The sequence below is a fragment of the Apteryx mantelli genome, chromosome 25 (genome assembly GCF_036417845.1).
Source record: "Apteryx mantelli isolate bAptMan1 chromosome 25, bAptMan1.hap1, whole genome shotgun sequence".
Taxonomy (NCBI): domain Eukaryota; kingdom Metazoa; phylum Chordata; class Aves; order Apterygiformes; family Apterygidae; genus Apteryx; species Apteryx mantelli.
The window spans coordinates 9,339,921-9,366,326 of record NC_090002.1 but is presented as its reverse complement, the minus strand read 5'-3'; the positions used below and the strand labels follow the sequence as shown (position 1 = coordinate 9,366,326).

Genomic DNA, 26,406 nt, shown 5'->3' with positions numbered 1-26,406 from the left:
TCTAGTTTTGTTCTGTGTTAAGCAGCAAGACCTTTTTTTTTTTTAAGGTCCTTTTCCCCCTTTTTAGGATGCTGGTTCATTTTCATGCATCCTTTGCTGCTGCCCAAGACCCGCAGCAGGCTCGCACCTGGGTACGGCTCTTTCCCAAAGCCCGGGGATTTTCGGGCACTTCCCTGCGCGGCGCAGAGGCTGCGCGTGCACACGTGGAGGCAGAGCCAGGGCCGGCGGGGAAACGCCGGTTCTGGATGTTCGGGACGTTTGCTCTTTCGTGCGGTCCTGGGACGCAGTTTCATTCTCAGTTTGACGCGTGAAGGCGGTAGGGAGGGGAGTCCCGGCGGCTTTCCGGGGGTTACGGTGCCTCTGCCCCCAGGAAACCCCCGTGCTGGGAGCCTCCGCCGCGGCCAGAGCTCGGCCACAGCCGGGCAGCCGGGCGCAGGGAGCTGCTGCTCCGGGAGCTGCTTCCCCTGGGAAAGGCCGCTCTCGGCCACGGAGGATCCTGCTGTCACAAGGGTTCAATCTGCCCGGGAAGGTCGGTTAGACACAGTGGTTAACCCACTTCTGCCGCCCTTCCAGGTCCCGAACATCTCAGCCGCTCTGGTTACGAGCGCAGATAAACGCACGATCTCCCGTAGACTCAGCAGCTTCGCTCGTACCTGCAGAAGGGACGCGGCAGAGCCGTTATCGCCCTCCGTGCAGCACAGCCTCTCTGCAGGGCTTCAGGTCTGGCAGCGCGGGAAGCTCTGCTAGGCCAAGGGTTAATATATTTGGGGAAAAAAAAAACAAAACTCATTAACACTGGCAGGACAATTCCTGTTTCACTCGGACTCAGGGATTTCCCTCTGCAGCAGCTGTGTTATGGCAGTTTAAGCATGACAAGGACTATTAGCACAAACTGCCCTCCCCCTTTTTTCTTTTTTTTTTTTGCCAAGAAATAAATCCCTTTCTGTTAGAGACGAACATGTTCCAGGTCAAACGCTCGGATGGTACAAATCAGTGCAGCTCCACCGCATTTAGCAGCAGGCATTGCCCAGGCTCCTGGCCCCTCGCTCCTGCAGGGCTTGTCAGTAAGTTTGAGCTGGATTGAAAAACGACGCTAGTTATAAAATTAGGAGAATCCTAGAAAATAATTTGCAGGGAAAAAGGCTTTTAAATGATGGCTTAGTTCCACCCCTTCTATAATAAGTAGCTTGGCTTGACAGTCAGGATGTTGGTTTTTAAAATTAACATGAACGGGAATGCTAGGACTCTGCCAAACGCCGCTCGGAGACTGTCTGCCACGCGGGGGAGAGCTCTGCGGGCACCTTTGGCCTCTTCTAGCAGGAAAGCGAACCCTTCCCAAAGCACCCCAAACCTCCCCCCCCCCCCCCCCCACGGGCTCATCTGCTCCCCAAACTCCTTTTTCCCAGGCGCTGCCAGGCTGGACTGGAGAAGACCTTGGGGTTTTCCCACCCCAAACCATCGGGTCCCCGGAGCAGCAAGAAACAGGGCACGGAAGCAGCAGGTCCAGCTGTGGGGCTGCCCCTTCCCGGCACCATCCGGCAGGAAAGTCGCTCGGCGGCTGCTCCGGAGCAGGCTAAGGCTTGGCTTCGGGCTCATGGCTCAGCTGGCAGACGTCACCTCCAGAAAACGCGCTGGAAAGGGAACCGGAGGAAGGGCAGCGAGCAGGGCGTTCCGGTTCCCATGGAGCGACAGGTTGGGGCAGGCGCTCGGAGCATCCTCACGGAGCGAGGCGGACCCGCCGGCTTGCCTGGGCAGTGGCCTCGGCAGCGCCCGTGCCACAAAATCCTGCCTCCTGCCCTGGCCCCGGCCGGGAGGCATCTGCATTTCCCACCCGCGAGGCGCTGCCACCGTGCGCCTCGATAGCCGGCAAGCGGCTGATGCTGCCCACAACCACAGCGGATTACGGCTCCTCGTAAAACCCAAGGTCAAAAAACGGTAGGAAATTCGGAGCGTAATAAATACCCCTAAGAAAGGACGGGCCGCAGCCCCGGCGCAGCGCCGCGGGGCTCTGATGCATCTCTGTGCGTGTCCTGGCCAGGCATTAGATGGGGATTAACACGTTTCCCCCTGCATCCCGTTTCTCCCAAGGGAAGCGTCGGGCTCGTCCTTTCCAGGGCAGCTCCCACGGCTTCCAGCTGGCCGTGGTGCTCCCGCACGCTCCCCTGCCCGTCGCCTCGGCACCTCCGCACCCGGGACCGCCGTCGCCTCCTGCTCCTGCTCCTGCCGCCCAGCAGCTCCGTGTTAAAGGCCGGGAAAAAACCCAGTGTCTCCTTATTTCAGACTTCCTGATTTCTCTCCTGCGGTTCTTACTGATCTGTAAATCGCCGAGCGGGACAGAGATCCCCAACGGCATCTAGACTCCCTGTGAAAAGGGCCCCAGGAATAATATACACCTCCAATCTCCCCCAAAGAAATTGCCTCTACGGAGGAAGCTGGGAGAGGTCAGGCAGATCCTCGGAGGAACGCGCGCTCCTGCCCTGCGGATTAACGGCAGAGGCAGCTGGTTCGGATTTCTTTTCATCTTTCACCCAAAACAAAAGGAAACATCCCTGCCTTCTCTTGCGGAGACGCTTTTGGAGAGCGCTCGCGGGATTCATCTCTCCTGAGCTTTTGCCTCGGCATTCAGTAACACACCAGCTTAGGTGGACAGAAGTGTATTTTCAGCACGGCATCGCTCGGAGCACACGTGCGCTCATGCCCAGACACAGAAACATCCCCCCAAAGGAGAAACCTCCCTTGGCTTCCCGTTCCTACGACCACCAGCAATCCCAGCACGTGGCTTAGGTGGAGACGGATCGACGGAAGCACGAGATGCTGCCGTGCACAGCAGGCCTTCGCCGGCGCCCGCTTTCCCGCGCTGAGGTCTCCCACGTGAGCCCGTCCGGGGCCGGATCGGGCCTCTTGTCCGGTGTCCGAGCCACGTCAACAACCTGCTGGTCAAACACTCGCAGGCTCAAGGCTTGCAAACCACTCGAAGCTAATGCTGGTGAACTGTGCAAAAACGCTGGAGCAGAGAGGTGGGATAAGGAGAGTTCCCGAAACACGAACGTCGCGCTCTCCATTGCTCTCGACCCAAAGTGCCGTGAGTGTTCCCTTCGTGAAAAGCGCTGCTTGCTTCAGCAGCTGCAAATCCACCGCTTCTCTCAAATACCTGGCGCGGGAGCAGCCCCGCTTAACCTGCAGGAACAGAATCGAAGGATTTAGCCTAGAGGGGCCCCACCACAATCTCCCGGATTCATGCAGCCCCAAAGCCTGGGCTAGAATTTGGGTCTGGAACCAACCTTTGAGCTTGTGCCTGCGTTTCCTGGTATAAGCTGTTCATATCAAAGCATACCAGACCTTTGCTTGTCCCCTTTCTTTATTCACAGTGGACACACTACAACAGCACAGTCAGTCCCTATAAAAGCATGTCTGGGTTGCAAGAGACCGAATCACTGAATTTCTTTTAAAATCGGATCTGAAGCTTTTTGAGATTTTGATATTCATACTGCTCTTTTGCATTAAGGTCCTCGAAAAAAGGTTGCACGGGGAAAGCACAAGATGGCTTTGTCGCCAATAGGATGCTGGCTTTTCCGTGGAGTATAACCCAGAAAGAGAAAGCATCTACTTCTCTGCAGCCATCAGCAGCTGACTGGGCAGAGCAGCACAGGAAAAATGCTGGAAACAGGGTGGTGGACATTAAATAGCATTTACAGAAGATCATGCTTAAACTTCCAAGAAAGATAAACTCCCTTGTGCTGCCAGACTATGATGTAAACTAGTATCGTTAAAACATCAGTGTGAACCACCCAGCACGTAGCTGTGGTTCTGCTCGGTGCCAAGCGCTGCTCTCCCTCGTCGCGGCTCCGGGGAGCAGGACGGTTGCTCAGACAGCGCATCCAGCCCTGGCACGGCTTCCCGGAGCAGCACAGGCTCCGTCCGGGCGCCGGGGAAGCAAACGCAATGCTCAGGGCAGGATCTCCAGCTACGCTTACTCACTGCTCGATGATGCTGTTGTTGAACTGGAGGTTGCACGTGACCGATTTCATTTGCTCTAGGAGCTCCTGCATCCTGTTGGAGACGCAAAAAAGACCTTGCAAACCCAGCTCCGCTCCCAAAAACTCACTGTTCAGAGGAGCAAGGGGCCAGAGACCCCGCGCCCGCACGGCCCCATCCGGCGGCGCTCCCTGCGCTGCTCCCGGCCGGCTCCGGCTGCTTCTCGCCAGCCGCCCGAGGACTTACCTAAAAGCCATGTTGTGGTGTGCCTGGTTCAGATGAGCAGGCGAAGGGGCCGGGGCCAAATGCCGTTTCTCCGGCAGGACTGTCTGGAGAAACTTGTCCAAAGCCTGCAGAGACAGGGAGGTTGGCGGTTCGCTGCAGGCAACGTGCTGCTTCCTACGGTCTAATCCCTGGGCCCTGCCGCACGCGGGTCCCCCCGCAGCCCTCCAAGCACGGAGGGCTTCCCGTGGGAAGAGGGGCTGACGAAACGCCCCCAGGAAGTTGTGCACGCATGGGTATGCCCAGCACATCCACCCCGTCAGGACAAGCAAAAAGCAAAATAAAACAAGCAAGGACCAGGGCATCTGCTAGGTGCCCGTGCTGGAAAATGCCAGATAATCCATCATAAAAACTGAAGGCGGAGCATCATCTTTCCTGCTGCTGCAATTTCCTGTTTATGTGAGTACGGACGGATTACTTACCGACAGGCAGCCATTTGGCTAAGGGTGCCACTGCCGAGGATCTACCCATCCCTTGCTCTGCTCGGCAGGAGAAACCAACACCCAGCAACACCGCGCAGCCGGATCACCCACAAAAAACTGCAGCGAGTTGTTTAGAAACAGCCCGGTGAGGAGAAGCCTCTAGGTTTCTCCGCGTACGTGCCCGCTCACGCACACTGCAGAAGTTAGGAGCGAGGAGCCTTACGGCAAAGCCAGGGAAGCCCGCGGTGCGGCCAGCGAGCACCTACGTGCTGCAAGCTGTCCTGGCACTCCGTCATCGTCACGCTGCAGGCGCTGATGCAGTTGCTGAGCCTCTTCAGATGCTTCTTTATCTCACAAACTTTCCTAGCGAGAAAAAAAAGGCAACAAAAATGCCAGTCAACATTTAGCAGCAATGATGTGGATGTTTGGTTTTTTTTTTTTGGTTTGTTTTAATTTTGCATTGCTTTCTGCAAGCCATACCAGATTTAAGTTAAAATCCTAAAGGAAAGCAAATGGGTCACAACAGTGTTGTAATTCCAGCTGCAACTCTGTTAATAGCCGCTGCCAGCGAGGCTATCCAAACAGCGCTAACAGCAAGCTAATTAGGGAAAGCAGAGCTTATAAGAGAGGTGGTGCAAGTCCATGACTTCTGCCTTCAGCGATGCACGGGCTGCTCTTCTGTCCCCTACGAGAGCTTCCACTCTAGAAGGCTACCTGGTTCCTATCAATGCTGGCACGCTCTGCTTCAGATTCGAGGCTCATAAAGGCTGGAAAGATTTGCCAGCCCCTAAGTGCCCCGGAGCCCCTTCTCCGCGGCCCGTTTGTGCACAGGCAATATTGCCCAGCCGCGGCAGGAAGGCATGAAACAGCCTTGCTGGACCACCGGCCGCACCGGGGCTGGCACGGGGCAGCCTCAGCTCTGAACCTGCCTCGGCCCTTCGGGGACCGAATCCGCTATTCCCGCAAAACGCAGGTGCCCGAGGGCGGAGGCGCTGTCTGCCCTGCGGGCGACACGATGCATAAAAAGATTTTGGTTTGGTTTGGCTCAAAAAAAAGGAAAGTATTTAAGGTGAACGGTCCACCTCCAGTCGCCAGAAAAACACCCACCACACCACAAACCCTAGCTGCTAGCAGGAACGGACTCAAAACAAGGCCATTAAAGCTGAAGTAAAAATAAATTAAAAATATCCAGCTGTGACTCACAATACGTTCTCCCCAAGGACAGGAAAACAGATACAAAAATATTCCGGGAAAACATGAAGAGTCTTTTTTCCCCTCACGAGCAAAGACAGAAGTCCGGCTCCAGCGCAGATGGGGTTAATGCGCTGCGTGGATTCGGTCCGGGCTTTCTGCACCGGAGGAATTTCACTCCGAGAGAAATCGCTCACTGGAGTCAACGGGAGATTTAACTGCGCCGTGATTAGAGGCGGCAGGAGAAAAACTTCGACCACGTGCAACAACTTCAGCCCCCGAAACGGAGCCGTCGGCTGCACGGAAACCCACGGCATCCCCAGGCTGCAGGGGCCGAGAGCGAGGAACCGGTCGCGGGGGCTGCGGGAGCAGCTACAGCACCGTCCCCCGCGCCGGGGGACCCTCTAGGGCGCTTCGAGTCCAACGTCTGGCCCAGGAGCCCCCCTCCATCGGAAGTCCTACGCGGGTCTGCTCCACATCAAAAACTGGGGCCGGGTCAAAAGCAGGTTTTAGTGCTAAGGCATTATAGAAAATCATTCTTTTTCCGCCCACTCTCAAACCCAGAGGAATAGATGATCTGCTTTAAAAGCGACCTTGCAATAAAAATCCAATTTCTGCAACATCCTCTTCTAACCGCCTCCCCCTCACTCCTGTTCTTGCTGCTGTAATAGTCAGTGGATTGCGCTCAATCACTGCAAGGCAATTTGCTCTTTGCATTACTCCCCAAACACCGTTTAACATAACGTCATTCCCAGTAAGTAGATCTCTGTCTCAATAGCGATTTTGTCCTGATACAATAACCTCTCCCAGCCAGAGCACGGAAACCAGCTGCCTGAAGTGAAGCTGCAAGTTTGCTTTGGCAGGGTTTGGGCTTTTTTTAAACTTAGAACAACAGGGCAGAAATACGATTCACAGGATAAGAACCAGAGTATGAAGAATTTTTCTTCATAGTCACGTAGAGCTTCTTCTTTAAGGTCTTACTACCTCTTTATGAGTCCCTCAGTAGTAGTTACCCGCATCTCCACCCACATCCCAGCACTAGATCAATACCGGAGAGCATCAGGAGCCCGGAGAGGTTGTTCAAGGGTGATGGGAAGCCCCTTTCCTCCGCCGCCGGGACCCCTTGGGTCCGCACGCGCAGGGGCTGCTGGCGGCTCTCGCTGCGAAGAAAAGGAGCACCCCGAAACCTGGGGGGTGACACCCAAGGCAAGGGCTGAGCAGGGCCGGTACCTCATTCTGCTCCCATGAAGAACCAGGACCTCTTGGTACTTCTGCACGCAGTCGTCCTGGAAAATCAGCAGAACCTTCCTGGCCAAATGCCCTAAATTCACCCTAAGGAGAGGAGAGAAAAAGCAGGAAGGGGACAAATGTTATTTCTTTATATGCATGAAAATAAACAGCGTAGTTTAAATAACAAGAGGCCCAAAGCAGGCTCCAGAGTGGAGCGTGAGGGGTTGGACATTCAGCAAGGGATTTCGCTTCAGTGTTAAAGACAAAACAAATCCAAACTAAGACAAGGAGAGCAGGGAAAGAGGGAGATTTTCTGAAGGGCCTGCGGGACCCAGGCGGACACGTCCTCTGGAAAGCCAAACCGAATTCGAGGAATCTTTGCCCTATGCTTTAAGGCACATGTCCAAGGTTAGTGAAAAGATCAGTTAAGAGAAAGGATCAGCGCGTTATATTTCAATATCCCTAGTAAATATTAAAGTGTATCTTTTATTTTTTGCACGTGTTAAATTCCCCTGGCTTCAGTGGAAACTAAGAGGAGAATTTTAAAGGTATAAAAGGTGCTCAGACACTTAATTCCTACTGAAAATTAAGTGTATACGTAAGCCCTGTCCCAGACAAGGACACTTCCTGAATTAGTATCTCAGCGGGTAAATGAGGCATAAACTGAGTAAAGTATTGTGGGAATAGATAGCCCGAAATGGGCTCATTCCTTACAACCCCATGCAGGGATTTAGACGCAACGGCAACTCACTGCCCCCAGATGGGTGCAGGTTTTCTCACATCTTCGCCTGAAATCGTTTGCAGTGTGAAAAATTCCGCTACGAAAAGGCCTGCAGCCACGAACGGCCACAGGAGCCACTTGCAGGTGCCTGCTCCCACCGTTAGCGGCCCCGAAACCTCTTACATCTTCTTAAGGTTCGATCAGAAATGTGAAACACCTAGCCGGCCTCGATTTTGGGCTGGCGGCCGCAGGAGGGGGAGAGGGTTGTTACTTACTTATCCAGCTTGTGTATTTGCTCCTCGTTGTAGCCCAGCCCTGGGGGAGGAAAGACAGCGGTCACTTGCCGGGAAGCGACTCTGCACGGTTTCACGTTCGTAACTTGATAAATGGGTAATTGCACGATACACCGCGAGATCGCCCAAGGGGCTTCTCGGAGGCAGCGGCACCTGGAGCCCCAGGGTTTTTGTCGGGGCACAGAGATAACTGCTAGAAACAGCAAACCGAAATAACTACTTTTTGCGCCAGGTCATTACTGCTGCGAAGGCAAGAGATGCTCTTTCCGCACCGCGCTCGGAGGCCTCTCGCGAGAGCCGCGATCGCCCGCGACTTACGCAGACACTTCCTGGCCTTCTTGAACTGCTTGTGTATGAGCTGCATCTTCTCCAGGCAGCACTCGATCTGCCGGATGCTGCGAGAGGGGACAGAGATTTTGGCAGGAGGCCAACGGGAGAACGGGCGTCCACGTCGCGCGCTCCCAGCCGCGACTCTATCTCAGCATGGACATCACCTTCTCCGCACATCTGCCCCAGCTGGGTGGCTATTCGGACCCGAGCTGTATCGGTACTATTCAGACCAAGCTTCACCAGTACCGTAACACATCCCCATCGCTCCCGAATGCAACAAACTGTCCCCCCCCAACGGCAGCATCAGTCTAATACAAAGCGTCTCTGAAGCTGAATGCCGGGGGCTAAAGTTAGTGAGCATCTGCACAGTACGACTACATCATCTTGGTCCTCCCTTCACCTAGAACATGGGTTTGGATTGCTCCGAAAGCTTAAACAGAGACGGATGGCAATATTAGAAGAGCCCTGTGTCTGTAAAGGGAGCGTGGTCCAGGGGAGCGGATCTGGGCGATGTCTAGAGCCCCAGCTTTATTTCTAGCTCTGTTCCTCAAACCATTTTTTATTTTTTTTACCAGTAAAAAGGGAGAGTACAATAAAACCGTGCAAAAGATTGCTGGTATAGGCAATGCCAACCTTGAAGCTTTCAGATTTTTTCTCTGAACTCCAGCGCCTTTGAAAAGCACTGCGATGGGGAAAGGAAATGATGCAGCAGCCCCCTGCATCAACAGCACTGCCAGCGCACAGCTGCTGCCGTAAACGAGCACGTCGGCGTGAAATACGAACACGCCGCAGCTACGGGCCGCTGCCGCTGCGCGTGTCGGCGGATCTCTGTGAAGGCTGCGCCAGGCAATATCTCACACCTGCAAAGGGCTGTTAGCAGCTGTGTTTACCCTGAGCCGTTATGGACTGCCACTCGCGAGCATGCAGCAACATCTACTGAATCAAATCTGAAAACAGTAAAATGTTGACAGCAATTTCAATAAAGCTGGCTCTACAAACCTTTTATCTTCGTGCGCTTGCTGCCTGTGCTTCACCAGCTCAGCCAAAATGCCATCCAGCGTCCCCTGGTAATCAAAGATGTCGTGGGAACACTGCGAGAGATCCTCCACCACCTGGGGAGGGAAAAGAGGGATTCGGGCAGGTCCTTTGCGCAGCCGGAGCCGGCCCGGTCCCGTGGGCTCCCCTCGGACCCGCGTGTGGGGACTCACCGCCTGCAGCCTTGTCTTCACCCCGCTCAGCTCCTTCAGCGCCGGCATCCCACCGTCCCCAGAAACGGTCTCGTACCTGCCGAAAGTCAGAAGGCAAAAGTGCCTTAAACAGCAAATAAGCCGGGGCAGCCATCGCCTGGGCAAAGGAAAGACGTCGTTTGGCGGAGGCAGCATTACGGTCCCGGAGGGGAGTTTGGCTCCGGTTGGATCGTGCAATAAGGGCGAGTTCAGGGTACCGAATCCCAGCCGCAAGGTGCAAAGTGCTGATCCGGTTAAAACATGCCTTATTGTACCCAATTTGTTCGAAAATTGTCAACTTCGTATGAGCAGGCTTTACACCAGATCAGATGTTGTCTGTCTTCCGGCAGCTGCCAGGAAAGCGTGAAGCCGGGAGGAACGCCGCGCACTGGCTAAGTCAGCAGAAAGACGCCTGATCCAGACCATACTAGAAAGGATGGAGAAGCCATCAGCATCCAGATGCAGCGTTAGTGATCCTGGAATTACAGCCCTGCACTAATTCTGCTGAAACCAACGGGAACCCTGTGTCCATATCTTTTTAGATGACACGGAAATTAAGAGACTTGCTAAATTGAAATGAATGGGGAATAAGAATCCAACAATTCAGCATTTTCCACTACAGCAACAGTAAAAGGAAAAAGCAGCAGCAATACAACTGTGGGTTACTTAAGATAACGTGGGCTTAGATTTCCCCCAGGCAGTACTGGATGCATCCGGTACATGCTAGGATCATCCGAGGTTCCCCTGTAATTTAGTCTCTGATGAATGTTCCATTAACGGATCCTCTTAAATGGAAATAAAAGACATCTCATCATGAACAGTGTGGTCAGGCTGGATGCCGGCTCAGTGGAAACGCACTGTAATGGGCTAGAAACCGGGGGATTAGAGACAGCAGGAACCCACGAAGTCGCCCTGTAGCCAGAGAGCTAATTCCAGGCTCACGAGAAACTGGAGACTGATAACTAAAAAATGAAGCAAAGAGGGAGAAAAAAAAGCACGGGGCTCATTTCCTAGTCTCCACATACAGTGAAAAACTCTTTTACATTCCAGCTGCCAGTTCATTCCTGGAATTTTAGTTATTTCTGATTATTCAGGCACCTTTGAGAGCCCCTTATCTTATCTGCAACGTCCTGATGGCCACAAGAGTCTCTGGGTTTGAAAGGCAGCAGAAAACCGCGTGTGCCCTCCTCCGGGCTGCGACGCAGGGATGCACGAGGCCACTGCCGGCACCTGCCTGGCGCGCTGCCCGCGCTACCCAGGACCGCGAGACCCACCTCGTGAAGCCACACTTACAGCACACGGGTCTTCACCTCCGTAAGCTGCAAGCAGGTGAGCAACGAAACGGCTCCTCTTCTCTGCTCCAAAATCCTCGAGCACTCGCTTTTCAGGTTGCCGCTGCCAACGGAGAAAACAGCCAGTCCCACGCGCGCTCCCGGCAGCCAGACGCGGCTCCGGAGCTGGCTGACGCTCGGCAGCCGGACGTCCCCCCAACCCCAGCTTGGTGCCTGTGGCTCTCCTTGGGCCGCTCGTGAAAGCGAGGGGCAGAACATGAAAAACAGGTGCAATGATGGGGTAGCAGGGCTTTTTCCTGCTGGGCGCTGCTCAGACATGACGCAAGAAGCTCCTACCCCAAAGGAAGTCAGTAAGACAGTGAAAATGCACAATAATAATAATAATAATGCTGTTCTCCTCAGCATCTCCTGAACTGAAAATAGTGACTCAAGGTAAGGAGCAGGCATAGGAGCATCCGCACACCACCGAATGGTATCTACCTAGAGGTCCTCAGCCAGCCCTAGCTGCGTCTCTCGTGCTTGCACACGTAGCACTGGCACGGGAGAAGCTCCAGCTCGTTGCATCCCTCCAAGCACCGTTGCGGCAGTGCAACGAGTAAGGACACACGGCGACACTGCACCGTCTGCAGCAGCGCTTGAAAACCCTGCGCTTTCAAGTTTTAACTCTTAGCGCAAACCTCTCCGCAAAACGGGAAGGAAGGAAGCGTCCCCTGCTCGGCCGCCCCAGGGCGGTGGCTTTCGGCACTTACGCGACCCAGTGAAGCCCCCTCAGCACGAGCTCCTGGCAGCGCAGCAGCGAGCGGGCTATCCACAGCGTCCGGTGCGCGGCGCCCACGGCGCTCTGCAAGGCAAAGGGGCCCCTGCCGGCGGCTGCCCCGTCGCTGCCCCGGGGGGGGGGGGGGGCTGGGGGGCAGCGGGGCAGCCCCACACCTACCTTCGCCGTGCCGCAGTCAGCTACGACATCCACCTTGGGGAAGAACTTGGGGAACTCGAGCGCCGCTGCGAACAGACACACAGCGGCGGTGGAGCGCGGGAGGAGAGGGCCGGCGAGCCCCCCGCTCCCTGCCGGACCCCGGACCCCGGCGCCGAGCCGCCGCTCTTCCACGGATCCACAGTGACATCTCGTGCCTGCTCAGGCAAACCGCCGAGGCGGCTCGGCCCCGGCTCCCGCGCTCGAAGGAATTGGGGCCCAAAAGCACCCTCGGCGCCGGAGGCTTGGCTCGGCTTCCCGCGCTACTTCCGAAGGTGCTCGGCACGAGAAAACCCCACTGGGACCGGAGAGCAAAGGGCACCCAGAGAACGTGTGCATGGGGAAACTGGACCTGCAACCTCCTAATCCCGCGCCAGTGCCCTAACCCCCGTGCTTTCCGCCGCGCTGGGCTCCACGAGAGTCTGTTAAGGAAGACGATTCAAGCAAATCTCTCTGCTGGAAACCACCATCGGGAGACTGAACTCCCTGCCTGGGCTGGGAATACCGCGATGCATCGTGAAGCTAAGGGTACTCACGATCTCTGTATCTCACTCCTACCAGGTCTTCTGGCTCAGCGCTCAGCAAGGTCAGAGGGTTATTCTCCGTGGTCTGGCAGAAACTATGAGCTTGTAAGTTAGGATCCAATTCATACAGATGGCCTTCAAAAAAATATTCTTGATGGTGAGGGGCTATGTTTGTTTGTTTGAATACAGCGTCTAAAAATTTGGTGGTACTAAAATGAAAAAAAATAAATAAAATAAAGGATAGGGAACGAGAAAGGAGATGAGCACCCAGATTTCCATTGCTTTAGCGGCTGCCATGGTCCCACGGGGTCAGCAGGGCCTCTCCGACAGTCTCGCTGGGGCACTCTGGGCCCCTCTCAGCATGTGGCTAGCCGCCGCCGAGCACCAGCGGCTCACAGCTAATGCACAGCCGGGGAAAGGCTGCTCTGCACCCGTTTTTTCATGCTGTTTGGTAGGGATGGGGTGCTTTGTTTCAACCGGCTTTAACTACGATGCAAAGAGAACCACGGCTTCCCCCAAGTTCACGTACTGAAACGAGGAGCGGAGGCTCCCAGCTCCTGCGTTCAGCGCCCGAGTTTGCTTTTAACAAGGCCCTTTCCTGAGGTGTCCTTACGTGTTGTGGGAGTGGATGTAAACGCGATGCGAGGAAGCCTGCTGCAGGGAGAAGACATCCACCACGATCCTGTGCAAAATATCGCTGGTTTCTGCAAAAAACTGGTCAAATCCCCAGCATTTCTCCTGATCTGCCTCCAGGATATTAGCCAAAATTGGTATAAGCTGGACCTTCAGCCCCCTGCAGCAACAAGAGGAAGACAGGAAGAGTTGTTTTTACATGCTGGCAAACCCCTTAGCCGTAAGCGTGGTGACGTGCAGGGCCTGGGACTGGAGTGGTAGCCCCTGTTTTGCAACGGGGTCTCTGTACCAAACGAGTCACTGCCCTGTTTTTTGCCCCCTTTTTCCAGCTGTAAAAGCAGGACCATCTCTGGCCAAAGAGCTGTGAAATCTCCAGGTGAAAAGCTAATCTGCCTCATTAAGAATTTGCACACAGCATGACTGAGATCAGCTACCCTCTGCCGTCAGTGCGGTTGTCCAAGGACGTGGGATTTACGGTGTGATCCAAAGCCTAGGTGGCCCGAGGCAGTGCTGGCCACCCTGGCAAAGGACACTCACGCAGAGAGTCGGCACGTGGCGGGCAGCTCGTAACTCCACTCGATGGTCCCGTTCTCCTGCCTCTGGACCCCTGCGATGGCTCCAGGAGGTTTCTCCGTGGTAATTTTATGCCTGTTGAAAGGAAGCTGGTTGATTTGTCCTTGCTGGTGACCCAGGCTGAGTGACCTCCAGCTGGGCACTACATCCCTTGGGTGCAGCAAACGGATGGGTGGGTGCAAAAAGGGAAAGGGGCAGCAGTATGAATGGGCTGAGGAAAACATGATTTATGAGAAGAAAAAATAAATGGAGAAAACATGCCAACAATCCAGCGCAGCACAGGGAGCTAAAACATACTTCTAGCATTAAGTCCAATAGCCTTGTATGCAGATGCAGTCCAACCAGAGGCTCGGGAGCTTCTGGCTGTGCTAGGATGCAGGAATAGCAGAGCCATCGCGGCTGGCATCATGGCTCACCAGGAGCTCTGCAGTCGAAGCATGCAGGCTTGCACGTGCTCATCCACTGCCAGGTTCTCCTCTGACAACTCCAACCACCAGTTACAGCCCCAACATCACCTAGGCCAGCAGCACAAAGCCCTCTGAAACTGCTGCCTCACTGGATGTGCTACCTACATGATCTCTTTGTTCCTGCGAGGTCCGCCAAAGGGGATGAAGGGGAGGCTGCCGGTGGCAGCGTGGTAGAAGGTCACTCCAATGCTCCACAGATCCACAGTCACACCATAAGCCTTCTGCTGAGGTTTCCGCAGAACTGCTCTCTCGTACATATCTGGGTGCTAAAGGGATGAAGCAGAGAGCACAGACTGCCAATGGATCCACAAGGCCTACAGCAAGTGTCAAGCCTTGGATGCTGAGATTTAAAGCTATCTGATCATGTTGGCTTCTTCTATTTCTGGATCCTCAACGCAAAACATCTCCTGTAACTTTATAATGAAAATGCTGAGCACCCATCTCTGAAAATCCGGCCCCTTGCAAGTTTGCCTCTCCACATCGCTTGTTATCTCTAAAAGGTCCTCCAGCTGTTAGATGGAGACGGACTTCCATGGCATGCATGTTAAGCTGTGCTGATAAAAAGCCCTTTATCGATCGATGAGGATTACATGAGAAACCCAGTGTTTCTCCTCCCTTCTCTCATGAAGGTGGCTCAAACCTGACTCGGGGAATGGAGTTTGGCCTCCGTTATGTTGGAGCAAGTTAACACGTTCCCCCAGGACTCCCCGGGTCAGCAGAACGGTGTCATTCTGTACTCACAAGATATTCCTCTGTCCCATAGACAGACACAAACTTTTCATCATCATCCAGCTCTCGGGCAGCCCCAAAATCTGTCAATTTATAGATGCTCTGCCCGTCTTCTCCCATCAGTCGCATGATGTTCCCAGGCTTGATGTCTCTGTGGACAATGCCGTTCTCGCGGAGGTGGTTCATACCTGCCACTAGGAACAAGGTGGGAAGATAGTGTTTGTGGGTAGAGCCAGATCAGTTTGCTCAAGCTGGATTTGATTAAAATGCAGTCGTGTTAGCAGGACTGGAGAGGAAAACAACAGCCCCCAGGGCAGCTTTCACGTCAACCAGGACCAACATGACTTTGGGAGAACAGAGAGGGGGAATAAGCACATGGTAAAGCAATGTCCTCATGGTCCTCTGGTCATGGGACACAGCCCGTTGGCCACTGCTGCTTCCTAGAGGAGGGGTCTGTAATGAGAAATCCTCCAGCTTCTTCGGAAAGCAGAGAGCTCAGAATTAGCATCCTTTTGGAGGTGCAACTTCTGACCTGCTCAGGCAGGCTGGTCACACCGACAGTGCCAATGTCCGACAGCCTCCGGCTGATGCCTACGTGCTTTCACCGGGACTGCTGGTGGCAGCAGGATGCTGCAGAGGCCTGGTCCCAGACCGACAGCTTTTCAGGTCTGGGTCACCAGCTCTCACCACGCCTGTGTTCGCAGTGACAGACAGCTGCTAAGAGGTCTCCTGCCTCAGGTGGGATGAGCAGGGGACCATCACAGCTCCGATACTCACCAACACACTGCAGCACTATGAGAAACTCGGACTCGGACAAGCCGAAGGCATTGGCTGGATCTTCTAGCACGTTCAGCAAGCTCCCGCTCGAGCAGTACTCCATCACCAGCACCTTCTGCTTGCTGGTTCCCTGCGTTGGGGAGCAGAGAGGAGAGGCAGTCTAGCAGCGGCGTCCCAGTAAGGAAGTGCTCAGTGACAATGCCCGGGCCCCCATCCCAGTCTGCGTGGGCCTGTCCCACACCAAGCAGGACAGGGCCCCGTCCTTGGTCAAGAGGTCCATGGGTTCATCCTGCTCAGACAAACCAGGAGATCGCTGGAGAACACAGGCAGGAGTTGCTCTCCTCCCCAACAGGTGCTCAACACATAACCCCAATCCTAAAAGAAAGGTGGGGGCCACACGGGTGGGTGACACCATATCAGCTTCCAGGGAGAGGGGAGCAGCATCGAGCTGATGTGAAGAGCCGCTGAAGGTGAGGACACCTGGCTTCTTCTGAATTACCCGCCTGGTCTGTCCCTTCAGCAAGTCACTTCGATGCTCCAGCCTCTGCTTTCCCAACATTCCTGGTCCCCCTAACGCCAAAGGGCTGGGAAAGGTTTGATAATGAAGCAAACGGGACGGAGGCAGGAAGAGAAGCAGTTACCAGAGACAGTTCCCAGCGCAAGGATAGACACCGTCTATCTTGCAGCCCAAAACCAAGTCCCCATCCCAATATCAGCGAAGTCGGCACCACTGGTTCCCGAGGTGAGGTCAGCCTTACCGTCTCCTCCACAGCAAATAACTTGACAATGTTCTTATGGTTCAGCTTCCTCAGCATCTCGAACTCTCTCATCTGAACCTCCTGCGGCCTGAGGTAGCTGGCGTTATTAAAGACCTTCACAGCAACCAGCTCTCCTGATTTCTGGGCAAAGAGGAAGAAGAGAGCAAGAAAAACTGAGGTCAAAACATTGTCTTTTGCCCCCTGCATCAGCATCACCTGGAGAGAAGGAAGGGAAGATGCGGGACAGGAGTCATGCAGGGGCTCCCACTGCCATGGGCCCAGGGAGGGAGACGTGGGAAGCTGCTTGGTTTCCTCGTGGGAGAGGAAAAATGGAGCCAAAGCAAAAGGGGGAGATTTTCCACAGCCCGGAGGGAGTCAGTCGCCCAGAGCCCCTGCTCCTTGATTTGGTTCCCAGTGACTCCCCAGCCTGACACCCCCGCGCAGGCCCGTCCTGAATAAGGCGGCTCCGTCATTGCTGGCACATCCCAGCCTTAAAAGTAAACTACGGCAACGACACCGTTTGTTTTCTTAACAGGCTTCCCTCGGCCTTTGTCTTCTCCATTGCACAAGCAAAACTGCATTATTCACCTCATCTGCTTCCTGCCTCTGAAGCTCGTGTGCTTAATGCAAACATGTTTACTCAGCTCTGTAAAAAGTTTATGGCTAGATCTGAGGCTGTGACCTCCCTGCCTGCTTCTCGTAGGAGAGAAACGTTTTCAAATCACCCTGGAAGCCGAGCCTCTGTGCTCGCCCGTGCGGAGGCAGCTTGTTTAACGCACTTCAAAGGCCAGGGAAACCGAGACTCCCTACTCCAATCCTTGCAAGTGTTTGCATGAAAAATGCAAATCAGCACGGATGGGGTTTTCAAAACCGCTGGGCATTCCCCCTAAAACAGCTTCCCCGCTGCGATTCACGGGAGCGTGAAACAGGAACAGCGCGCGGCGCAGCGTCCCGAAATCTCAGCCCGCACCTTGTGCCTGCAGCCGCCCTTGCAGCGCGGCCCGAGCCGGCGCCGGGAGCGGGCGAGAGCCCGGGCGAAGCGCAGGAACGGGGGCTGCCCCAGGTGATGCGGGCTGCGAGCGCCGGGCTGCTCCCGGGGGGCACGAGCATCCGCCCCGGGGCAGGAAGCCGGGCGACACTGAAGCCACCAAAGCCGCCGCCGCCGCGCGCCCCGGCTCACCTTATTGCGCGCCTTGTACACGCAGGCCGTGGCTCCCTGGCCCAGGACGTCCTCGGTGTGCCAGAGGTAGTTGGGGGTGCTCTGCATTTCCGGCCCGGCGCCGCTCCCCGGAGCTGCGAGGTTGGGAGAAGCAAACCCGTCACGCCGGCAGGGGCGTCCCGGCCCCGGTGCTCCCCTTTCCAGCTCCGGAGGGAAGGGGAACCCCGTCCCGCTCGGCTCCCTGCAGCCCCGGCCGAGCACGCGCTCGTGCACCGCGGCCTCGGTGTTTCAGCGCCTCCGGAGCCCTTATCGTCTCCTGGGAAATCCCGCGTGCGGACTTGCCCCCCTCGAAGCCCGCTCGCGGCCTCCTACCTCGCCGGCGGCGCAGGGCTGAGCACGGCGGCAGGGAGCGCGGCTCTGCCCGGGGCGCCCTGCGGCCGGGACCCGTCCGGACCGGCAGCCAAACCCGGACAGATGCAGAGCGCAACCAGACGCGGAGCTGCAAGGTGGAGCGAGGCGCCTCCCCCCGCAGGGGCCGAGGCCTATAGGATTGCAAAACCAGCGCTGCGAGCACCAGCGCAGGCAGAAGAGGAAATGCTCGGCTTCCTGCTCAGAGACGAAAAATTCCCCAAGTTGCAGCCATCCCCGCTCGCACGCAGCCTCCCGGTGCCAGCTCCGCTGATTCACCGGCCGATGCCAGGCAGGGGCAGCGTCCCGGGGGCAGGACAGACTCTGCTGGCGGCAAAAGGTGCTGAGCACCGGGAGACCCCCCCGTCCAGCCCAGGGCAGGAGTTGTTGGGACCCCAGTCCAGTGCTGCAGCGAGTCACCCCGCTCCCACAAGCCACGACGCCACTGCAAAGGGCTTTTGCAAAGCCCCTGGGTGCTCCCGAGGGCGATCCCGTAGCACCGGGAAGGGTTTGGTGCGGAGATGACCAGCGACAGCCGGGCTTCGTCCAAGTTGCCTCCGCAGGGAGACGAGTTCAGCTTTACAAGCTGCTTTACAGAAGCAGCCGGGACCCGGCGTTTGCCCCATCCAGTTGCAGGGATGGCTCCAAGCCGTGGGCCAAAACCTCCCGCTTGTGCAATAGCGCCGCGCTCGCAGCACGGTTTCCGAAGGGTTTCCTCATCTTGAGACGACAGAAATATTCAGCCAATCTGAATTAACGTGAAACACATCTGCAACATTTGGGGGTTCCTAAAGACCCCGAATTCAGCTGGGCCCTGTCGACAGCACCACCGAGAGCACCGCCGTGCTGGAGCTCAGCAGGGCGACCCGGAGCCGGAGGCAGCCTTGAGCCTGACCCTGACCCAGGTAAGCACTGTAACCGCGCAAAATAAATGCAGAAGAGGGGAGAGAAAGCAGGCGCAAATAAAACAAACGCACCAGCTCCATCCAGCAGCCACAAACCCAGCCCCACGCACGCAACCCACAGGTAAGACCGGGTCCTGGTACCCGCGAATGCCGCCGCGGGGTGTCAGCGCCGAGCACCCGGCAGGGCAGAGAGGATCCAAAATCGACACGAAACTTCCCTGTCCGGGAGCAAACTCTGCCCCTAAGCCGGGTGCTAAGCGCAGCAGGGCTGGCTGAAGCCTGGCTTCACTTCTCGGCTACCCGAGACGGGCTGGCGAAACGCAGGAGAGCCGGGCAGGCTGCCCCTCTCGCGGGCACCGACCGTCCCCTGCCCCGGGCTTCAGCGCTTACCAAAGGGGCGTTTGCAGAACAGCGCCGGGTAACAGAGTCCACGACGCGCTGCAGCTACCGGCGTGAAGTAGGTTTAACCAGGTGAAGCTTTAAATCATCGAGATTAGCACCGTCGTTTCGCTGGGGCTCAGCTTGCTGGGAGGGACCGGGACCGGGTGACTTTCCGAAGTCGCTTCCAGCCCAGTTTTCTCAGCGTTTAGCAATCGCTTCCTTCAGCCAGCGTTTGTCCCCCTGCAAAACAGACGATCCCGCACCGGCCACTCCACGCCTGCAAGTCCGACGGGTCACCTCGGGGTGCCGGAGCCATCTCCGGCTGGAGAGGGCTGAGAAGCCTTCCCCGGGCGGGAAAAGAGGCGGCTCATTTCCGAGCTCAGCCCCCCACCCCGAAATCCTGCAGAAGCGGTTCGGACAAGGGAGACGCGCGAGTGCGAGGCGCCGAGGGGAAACCCCACGCGAGTACCTGGGGTTTGCCCTTCGCTCCCGCTGCGCGGATCGCTGCTCCGGCACGGCCGGCCCACAGGACCCGGAGCCGGCGCCTCTCACCCGCGTGGCCCCCTGTCCCACACCGGGGCCACTGCTCCCGGGAAAGATGTGCCGGGAAGCAAAAGCTGCCGGTCATGTGATCCAGCTCACCGCTGCAAAAAGAAAGCGAAACAAGGACTTTTAAAGCCAGAAAAGTCAGAACCGCGTCTCTTTAGAGGCCGCTCGCACGTGTTGCTTCAGCTTTCACAGGCGGATGAGCAGACTCGGGCTAGCGAGGGGTACAGACAGACAGGAAGGAAACAATTGAAACGCTTCATAATGCTAAAAAGAGAGAGCTTTCCCACGGTGCTGCAGGTCTCTCTGCGCAGCTTGTCGGGGGGGTGCCCAGAGGAGAAGCCGCCGCTCCCTCGGTGCCAGGATCGTGCCGGACAAACCGCCGGAGCCTCGCGCCCACCGACTTTGGAGTCACAGCCGCAGGGCAGCTCCGCTGGGCTCGGACGTCGCCTTCCCTGTTTGCACGGCCTGGCTGCACACGGAGACCCTGGCTACATCCCGCAGGGAGACCCCGCGGGCCTGGGTCCGGCTCCGACCTCCGCCTTTTCCCCCGTAACAGAGCCCAGCTCCTTCCCGACTCCCTTCTCCCTCCTTTTCTCCCTGCTTTTAAATCTTACGGCTCATTTCCTTTCTGAGGCCGCCACAACAGCGGATTTTATCCGGTTTGCACGCCTGTCTTCCACCCATAGAGAGCAAAAACGCACCCTCGAAACTAAGCTTAGCCTAAAAACAAGCGTTCCAGGGGGTGGCAGCAAAGCCTCAAAAACCCAGGTGCCGGCGGGGCCTTGCCTGGCGCGGGGCCTTGCCGGGGTCGGGGGGCACCCGCAGCCCCGACGGCAAAGCCGCCTCCGACGGCGCAGCCGAGCGCGGATCACGGCGGCGCGAGCGACGGCACCTCGTCCCGCTCTCGCTCGGGAAGCGCCCAGGGAAGCCCCTCCGCAAACGCCCGGCAGCCTCCCCTCGCGGCATTCACCCATTCCTCACTTGTTTTTAACCAGAAAACAAAATGGGACAGCTTGCGAGGGAGGGAGGGAGGGAGGGAGGGAGACCTATCCGCAAATTGGGAGAAATGATGCGATCAGAAGGGTTTAAGGGGTTACAGCATCCTCCTACCTCCGCTGGGCAGCAGCAACTAATGGAAAATCCAAAGTCATTTGCGGGTCCCCTTCGCCTCTCCGCTTCCTATTCCAGAGCTAAGAAAAACCTCGGAAAAAGCAAGCGCCGCAACCAGCACGCCAGGAGCCCCCCGCGCCCCGGCAAGCGATGGGGACGACCGCAGATCCGCCCGAAGGGAAGGGCCGCCCCCGCCGCAGCGCAAACCGGCTCGGTTAAACGTCCAGCGGAGGCTCCCTCTTGCCTCCCACCAAACCGCGCGGTAAATAATTAATTCTTTGACAGCGAAACAAAGAGAATCCAAAATGTCAAAGTCCCGACACTGCTTCCGCACCGGGGTCTGGAAAAGGTACTGCAAAACTGAAACGGAGGGGAAACAGCAGCGATAAAGATCCAATCTATAACCTCGATCTTAAATCCTCTCTCCCAGAGAGGGTTTGAGGCCCAGCCTCTCCGGGAAAGCGATGAAGATGAATTTTTACATCATTTTTAAGCCAGGCCAGCGCAGGGGAAGTTTGTGCTGCGCCGACGGCGGCCGTGCTGGTCAAGGCGTCTTGCTGTTGAGGTACGTCATGCTTCAGGCTCCGTTAAGAGCAAAGTCGTCCATAATAACGGGTGCAAAACGGGGGAAAAACAAAACCAGTCCACCGTGTCCACCGTCGTCCTCTCGGGCTGGTGGCGAGCGGGGGAGGAGGAGGAGGAAGAGGAGGAGGAGGAGGAAGGGCCGCTCGGCTCATTCTCGCTCGCTCGCATTCGCACACACGCTCCCAAGCGCACACTCACACTCACGCAACCACGCTCATGCGACATCATTTACTGTTGTCCGTAGGTCAGTATTTCCACCATACCCAAAACATTTATTTCTCCAAAACTATTGCTAATGACAATGGATACATTTTGTTGCCCCAGTATGGATTTAACATTTCCAACACGTATAACTCCTAATACTGTACAATACTGTACCAAAAGGAAAAAAAAGGGGATGTACCTCCATATTGTACAGTTATATATACAAAGTACAATTTTACACAGTTTAATATATACACCATATATATATTGGTGTAGAAGACATGAAACAATGGAAACTTTGAGCAAGAACATTCCATCCCACCATTAACAACTGCTGTTAATAGAAAAGAAAAATCCAATTCACCATACGAGCCCAAGCCCACTATTGCGGGACTAAGGCTTCAAACCAACAACAAAAAAAGGAGATTTCTAGACTTTGCAACTGAACTTTCTAACATTACAGCAGAACCATGACATCACTGCTATTCTTTAAAATGCGTTAGAGGTGGTCTCAACCAATGCCCTATTTTGGCTACGTAGGGCTGGTCTTTCGAAGACCCTGCTGCTTACAAGTATTGCTCCAGCAGTTTGGCACACTCACGAGTCCAACTCCATTGGACTTAATTTACTCAAATTGCAGCACTCCGCCTGGAGAGCAAGGCTGGTGAAGTCCACTTCAGAAGTAAAGTTACTACAGCGCCTCTGAAACGAAGGGTCCGTCTGTAATTTCCATTGCAAACTGCTAAGTATTTACCCTGTACGAAGCCTGGCACGTCAAGTATTAGCACAGAGGGGAGCTGCCTTCCCGCTCTGCTTTCCCCTCTTTTTGGCCCATCTTTGACGAACAAAACTCTACTGTCTCAAACTACGTTATAGGAAGCACAAAAATGTAACCGAAACAAATCTTACGTTTTCCAGGCTTTGAACTGCTGTTTTGGCATCTCCAGATCCACCAAAATAGCATTCGAGAACCAAGCCTGGAAAACGACCCCTCTGCCTCCCGGCACCGGCGGCAAGGGAGCAGGCGGAGGCGAACGCCTAAAAGCGGCTACCGCAGCCGCAGCGGCTTGTGCGTGACGCAGCTGGCGAAGGGTCGCGGCTCCCGCGGGGCCTGCGCGGGCTCACGGCAGCGGGTCAAGTATTCTGTTCAAGTACCAGGTTGCTGCACGCAGAAGAGACGAGCAGAAAGCCGACCCAAAGAGAGGAGTATCTTCGGAAGCGATACGTTAGCCCAAAACCAAAAGTTCAGTCCAGCCCACCAGCAACACTCGGCGGTTTCTCTAGGTTGGAAGCTTTCTGCAGGGCTGGAAGATTTAACACACGAGGAAACATCGTTCCCGCCTGTGCAAGCCTCCAGCGCTTCCAGGCCCCTAAAGAAACATCGGTATTTCTCTTACTGCACGTGTGGGACGCTAGCCAATGCCAGATAAGCCCCCAAAAAGGGTAATATTTTTGCGAAAACTAAAAATGGCAAAATAAACAACCCCCTAGGTTGTTAAACTCGTTTTCTGTTCCGCGCAGCCTCAGCGGCGATGGGAGCGCCCAGATGCTTTTAGCTTTGCCGTTTTCCTAGCTTGCGGCTCGGAGTCGAATGGGTAAATGCATTTACGCTTTGCAGCACCTTCCTCTGCAATTAGGGCTTGATCCTGCTAAGCGCAGAGACCCCGATCTAACCCACAAAACCAAAACATACGCTTAACCTCAGAGGGCTATGGACAGCGACTGCTCCTGGGCTTAAAATGAAGCACACGCTTACCGATCTGCTGGATAGGGGCCACATAGCTCATCACTTTACCAAATCAATCTCGGACAAATTGTCTCGATGGGTATTTTTCCACCATTACAGTTGCCTTACTAGCAAACTATGCCCTGCTGAGAACATAATCTACTTTAAGCATTCCCCCAATACGTATCTCATCAAGTGACAGTATTCCAGTCTATCAGGTAAACGCATGTAAAGCATCTGAAGTGCTAACTCGAGACATTTATTTCTCTTGGGGGAAAAAAAAAAAAAATCTCTCAAATACTTAACAAAACCCAAAACCTGTACAACGTTCAACTGAATTTGAGGTTTTGACACAGGCAAGGAAAAGTAGTAAGGCAGCAAACTCCATCTGCAGTGACCTCTTTCGTCTGAGTATTGCTAGAGCTGTTGCGAATGCGGGGGCAGACGCCGCCGAGGACTGCGTACCCTGTGCCACGCGCAAGGTGTGGGACTCACAGAGATGGAATTTCTTGCCAAGGTCTGAAGTGTTTTGTTTTGTAAATAAATTTATGAGAACTTGGTTACCTTAACCTACTTTTGTGCAAGAACAATCTTGCCTTAAAAAAAAAAAAGAAAGAAAGAAAAAAAACCACAACAAACCCCCCAAAAACCCAACATATGAGGTATTCATCACAGGAAACCCAAAGACTCTCTTTAAACAGGTATCAAAATACATACATATACAACAATTTTTTTCTGCTGTCACAGTGCACTCTAATCATTTTCATTGCAACGAAGTATCTAGTACAGATAAAATGAGAATGTTTGGTCATGTCCCATTGCTTTGACATGAAGAATAGATTTACAGTTTATAAACTGTGAGCCTTTGGATTACCTTAGAGAGGCAGAAATTTAGCAATCATTAAAGCACACTGCTCAATTCCCAACTAGGGAAGTAAAACATACAAGGTTAGAGCTTCAAAAACTATTAAGATTGATGGCCTAAAATTGTATTTTATTTTAAAAGTTTTCCTTTGGATTATTCCAATCCAACATTTGATGAACAAGAATCCTTTGCTCATACAAAGCACTATCAAACAGACATACGTTATTCCAGTTATCAAACACTTCTTGTCTTTATATTTGACACATACATTACATAAAAATCATGAAAGAATTTCCATGGAAGAGCTAATATTCCTTCTGAATATGAAGATATGAAGTAACATTTATACCTCCCCAAGCAAACCACTGTGTCTTATTTGTCCACAATACATTGGTCTCTTCTACAAGATGCCCACTGGTTCGGTGGAGAGCGGTGCCGATACTTCCAGTTTCTCTTTCCCACCTCTCCTGTAACAAATGGCAATAAAACACTCACGGCAAATGTTCTCTCCGCCTTGCATGTTCACAAAGTGAAGCAGACAAGCTAGAAGTTGGGGTTTTTGTTTTTTTTCCTCCTGCGTGTGTGTGTGCGCATGTGTGCAAGTTTCCTGCTGGTTGGACAGGCCCAGATCACATGGAAGAGAAAAGATGTTCTTCCGACTGCCATATTGCTTGCTCTAAGTTAAGTGTCAATCACAGTGCACACCAAAATTCCAGTTGAGTTGCTCAAGATACAGTTTGTCCTGCTAAGTGTATTCCCCTTGACAGTAGGATTGTCCCAGAGCTGTGGATGCTAGAGATAAGCACAGTAATTCCATATACAGACAGCTGCTGTTACAGTAACCTGAAGTCTTTTTGATCTCTCGTTTTCCATTCATACTTCAGATCTCGACGACAGAAAAGAGTATCTCCTCTCCAAATGTGCTGTGTGTGGCTGGACACAGATTCTTAGAAACATGAATGCTAGGCATAAAAATATAAAGAAAATAAGGCATTACAAATGAGTCAAAGTAAGTTTACAGAGATCCTGCTCTTGACACGGATTCACTTTGGCCATTCATGACCCAACAAAACAAAACAAAAAAATCCCTACTTAAAGGAAATGCCAGAAAGTTCTGCCTGAGCGAAAAATTACGAGTTTGTTTTAATTCTTTTTCCCCAAAAGAACAAGTGATTCCTTGGTGGTAGGAGTCCATCAGAACCTGAGAGCAAAGTTCGCTGGTCAAACTGGTGGGATCTTCCCCTGAGCGCTGAACAGGGCAAGACCCAGTAGGAGTCACGCGCGTACTGCAGTGCGTCCCACAGAGAACTGCTGCTACGAATCAGTTCAGGAAAAACAAATAATGAAAATGGTCTCACTGAAATCTTTCGGGTGTTCCCTTTCTACTGGTGTCCACAAATTTTTCGTATGTTCTTAATTTAGGGCACAGAAAAGTTGGCCTTTCTAAATAAAGATCATTCATTTGAATATGCTTCTTCTGTAGAAATGGGGGGGACACAGGGACAATAAAACCCTGTTCATTTCTCCAAGTAACATCCTTAAAATGAGTCAGAAAAGTATGTTCATGGAAAAATTGTTCTTAATGCAAATTTTGTTTGCTGCTTCTTTTTTAATTACTAAGTGCCCATTATAATGGCATTACACTCACAAGGAAGCTAAGTGTGAGAAACCTACAAATTTAAAAGAAACTCACCTAAAAGGAAGAAGAGAATAAGTTATCTTGTCTTTGCCTGAATTTATTTGATGAAAACCTAAGATGTGCAACTATTTAAGTCCCAGAAAAGCTTGGGAACTAAGGATCAGTCAGAAGTTTCCTCTCTTGTGGGACTGCAAGATCTTCTTTACTGTTTTAAGTGGCACATGCCTTTTTAAAAAATTAAATAATTGTTAGCATTCTGGAAATTCTCAGTAGAGTACAAAAGAGTCCATGCAGCCTGCTAGCGGCTGAAGCACTTGCTGTCTACCGTATAAATACAAATACTAAGAATTCATTCAAATGTCTGCAGAGTCCTGGGAAGGCATGCCAGTCTACCGAAGAAATACGCAGTGAAGCCACTCCAGAAGCCGCATGCTGCCACGTCGACGTCCCAAGCAGCACTTCTTACACCGCTCTATAAGAGC

At 54.0% G+C, this 26,406-nt stretch overlaps 2 protein-coding genes across 10 annotated transcripts in view; both read right to left on the bottom strand.

The window, feature by feature from the left end:
* Positions 1 to 2,593: 2,593 nt before the first annotated feature.
* On the bottom strand, positions 2,594 to 20,925 carry IKBKE (inhibitor of nuclear factor kappa B kinase subunit epsilon). 6 transcript variants are annotated; one of them, XM_067310611.1, is made up of 21 exons: positions 19,256 to 19,266; positions 17,574 to 17,686; positions 16,394 to 16,534; positions 15,636 to 15,765; positions 14,871 to 15,052; positions 14,235 to 14,395; positions 13,627 to 13,737; positions 13,070 to 13,249; positions 12,469 to 12,665; positions 11,897 to 11,961; positions 11,712 to 11,803; positions 10,964 to 11,065; positions 9,653 to 9,728; positions 9,444 to 9,556; positions 8,433 to 8,509; positions 8,097 to 8,136; positions 7,101 to 7,202; positions 4,946 to 5,042; positions 4,222 to 4,325; positions 3,975 to 4,050; positions 2,594 to 3,177 (listed from the first exon to the last, which is right to left on the bottom strand). In XM_067310611.1, exons 2-20 carry the CDS (start codon positions 17,658 to 17,660, stop codon positions 3,975 to 3,977), a joined length of 2,133 nt encoding a protein of 710 aa, XP_067166712.1. In that variant the 5' UTR covers positions 17,661 to 17,686; positions 19,256 to 19,266; the 3' UTR covers positions 2,594 to 3,177. The 6 variants fall into 6 exon arrangements, with proteins under 6 accessions (XP_067166712.1, XP_067166709.1, XP_067166714.1 ...); XM_067310608.1 differs by having other exon boundaries at positions 3,979 to 4,050; XM_067310613.1 differs by lacking the exons at positions 17,574 to 17,686; positions 19,256 to 19,266 and adding an exon at positions 20,906 to 20,925 and having other exon boundaries at positions 3,979 to 4,050.
* An 816-nt stretch (positions 20,926 to 21,741) lies between these two features.
* Positions 21,742 to 26,406, bottom strand: part of SRGAP2 (SLIT-ROBO Rho GTPase activating protein 2) — a 120,256-nt gene continuing 115,591 nt past the window's right edge. For 3 of the 4 annotated variants that reach the window (XM_067310788.1, XM_067310789.1, XM_067310790.1), the window contains one exon: positions 25,174 to 25,247. Coding sequence is in view for 1 of the 4 variants with exons in the window: in XM_067310791.1 (XP_067166892.1) it covers positions 25,166 to 25,247 (82 nt within the window). In the remaining 3 variants the exon portion in view is untranslated. Of the gene's footprint in view, positions 25,248 to 26,406 lie in introns of all 4 variants that reach the window. The other variant, XM_067310791.1, reaches the window with a different exon arrangement.

Excerpts from the sequence above, each read along its gene's own strand:
- IKBKE (XM_067310607.1), bottom strand. The coding sequence starts at position 17,660 with ATGCAGAGCACCCCCAACTACCTCTGGCACACCGAGGACGTCCTGGGC. Across the intron at positions 13,250-13,626 it reads GCCACGTGCCGACTCTCTGC|GGGGCTGAAGGTCCAGCTTA; the intron begins GTGAGTGTCCTT and ends TTGTTGCTGCAG. Across the intron at positions 3,178-3,978 it reads AACAACAGCATCATCGAGCA|GTTAAGCGGGGCTGCTCCCG; the intron begins GTGAGTAAGCGT and ends CTGTTCCTGCAG.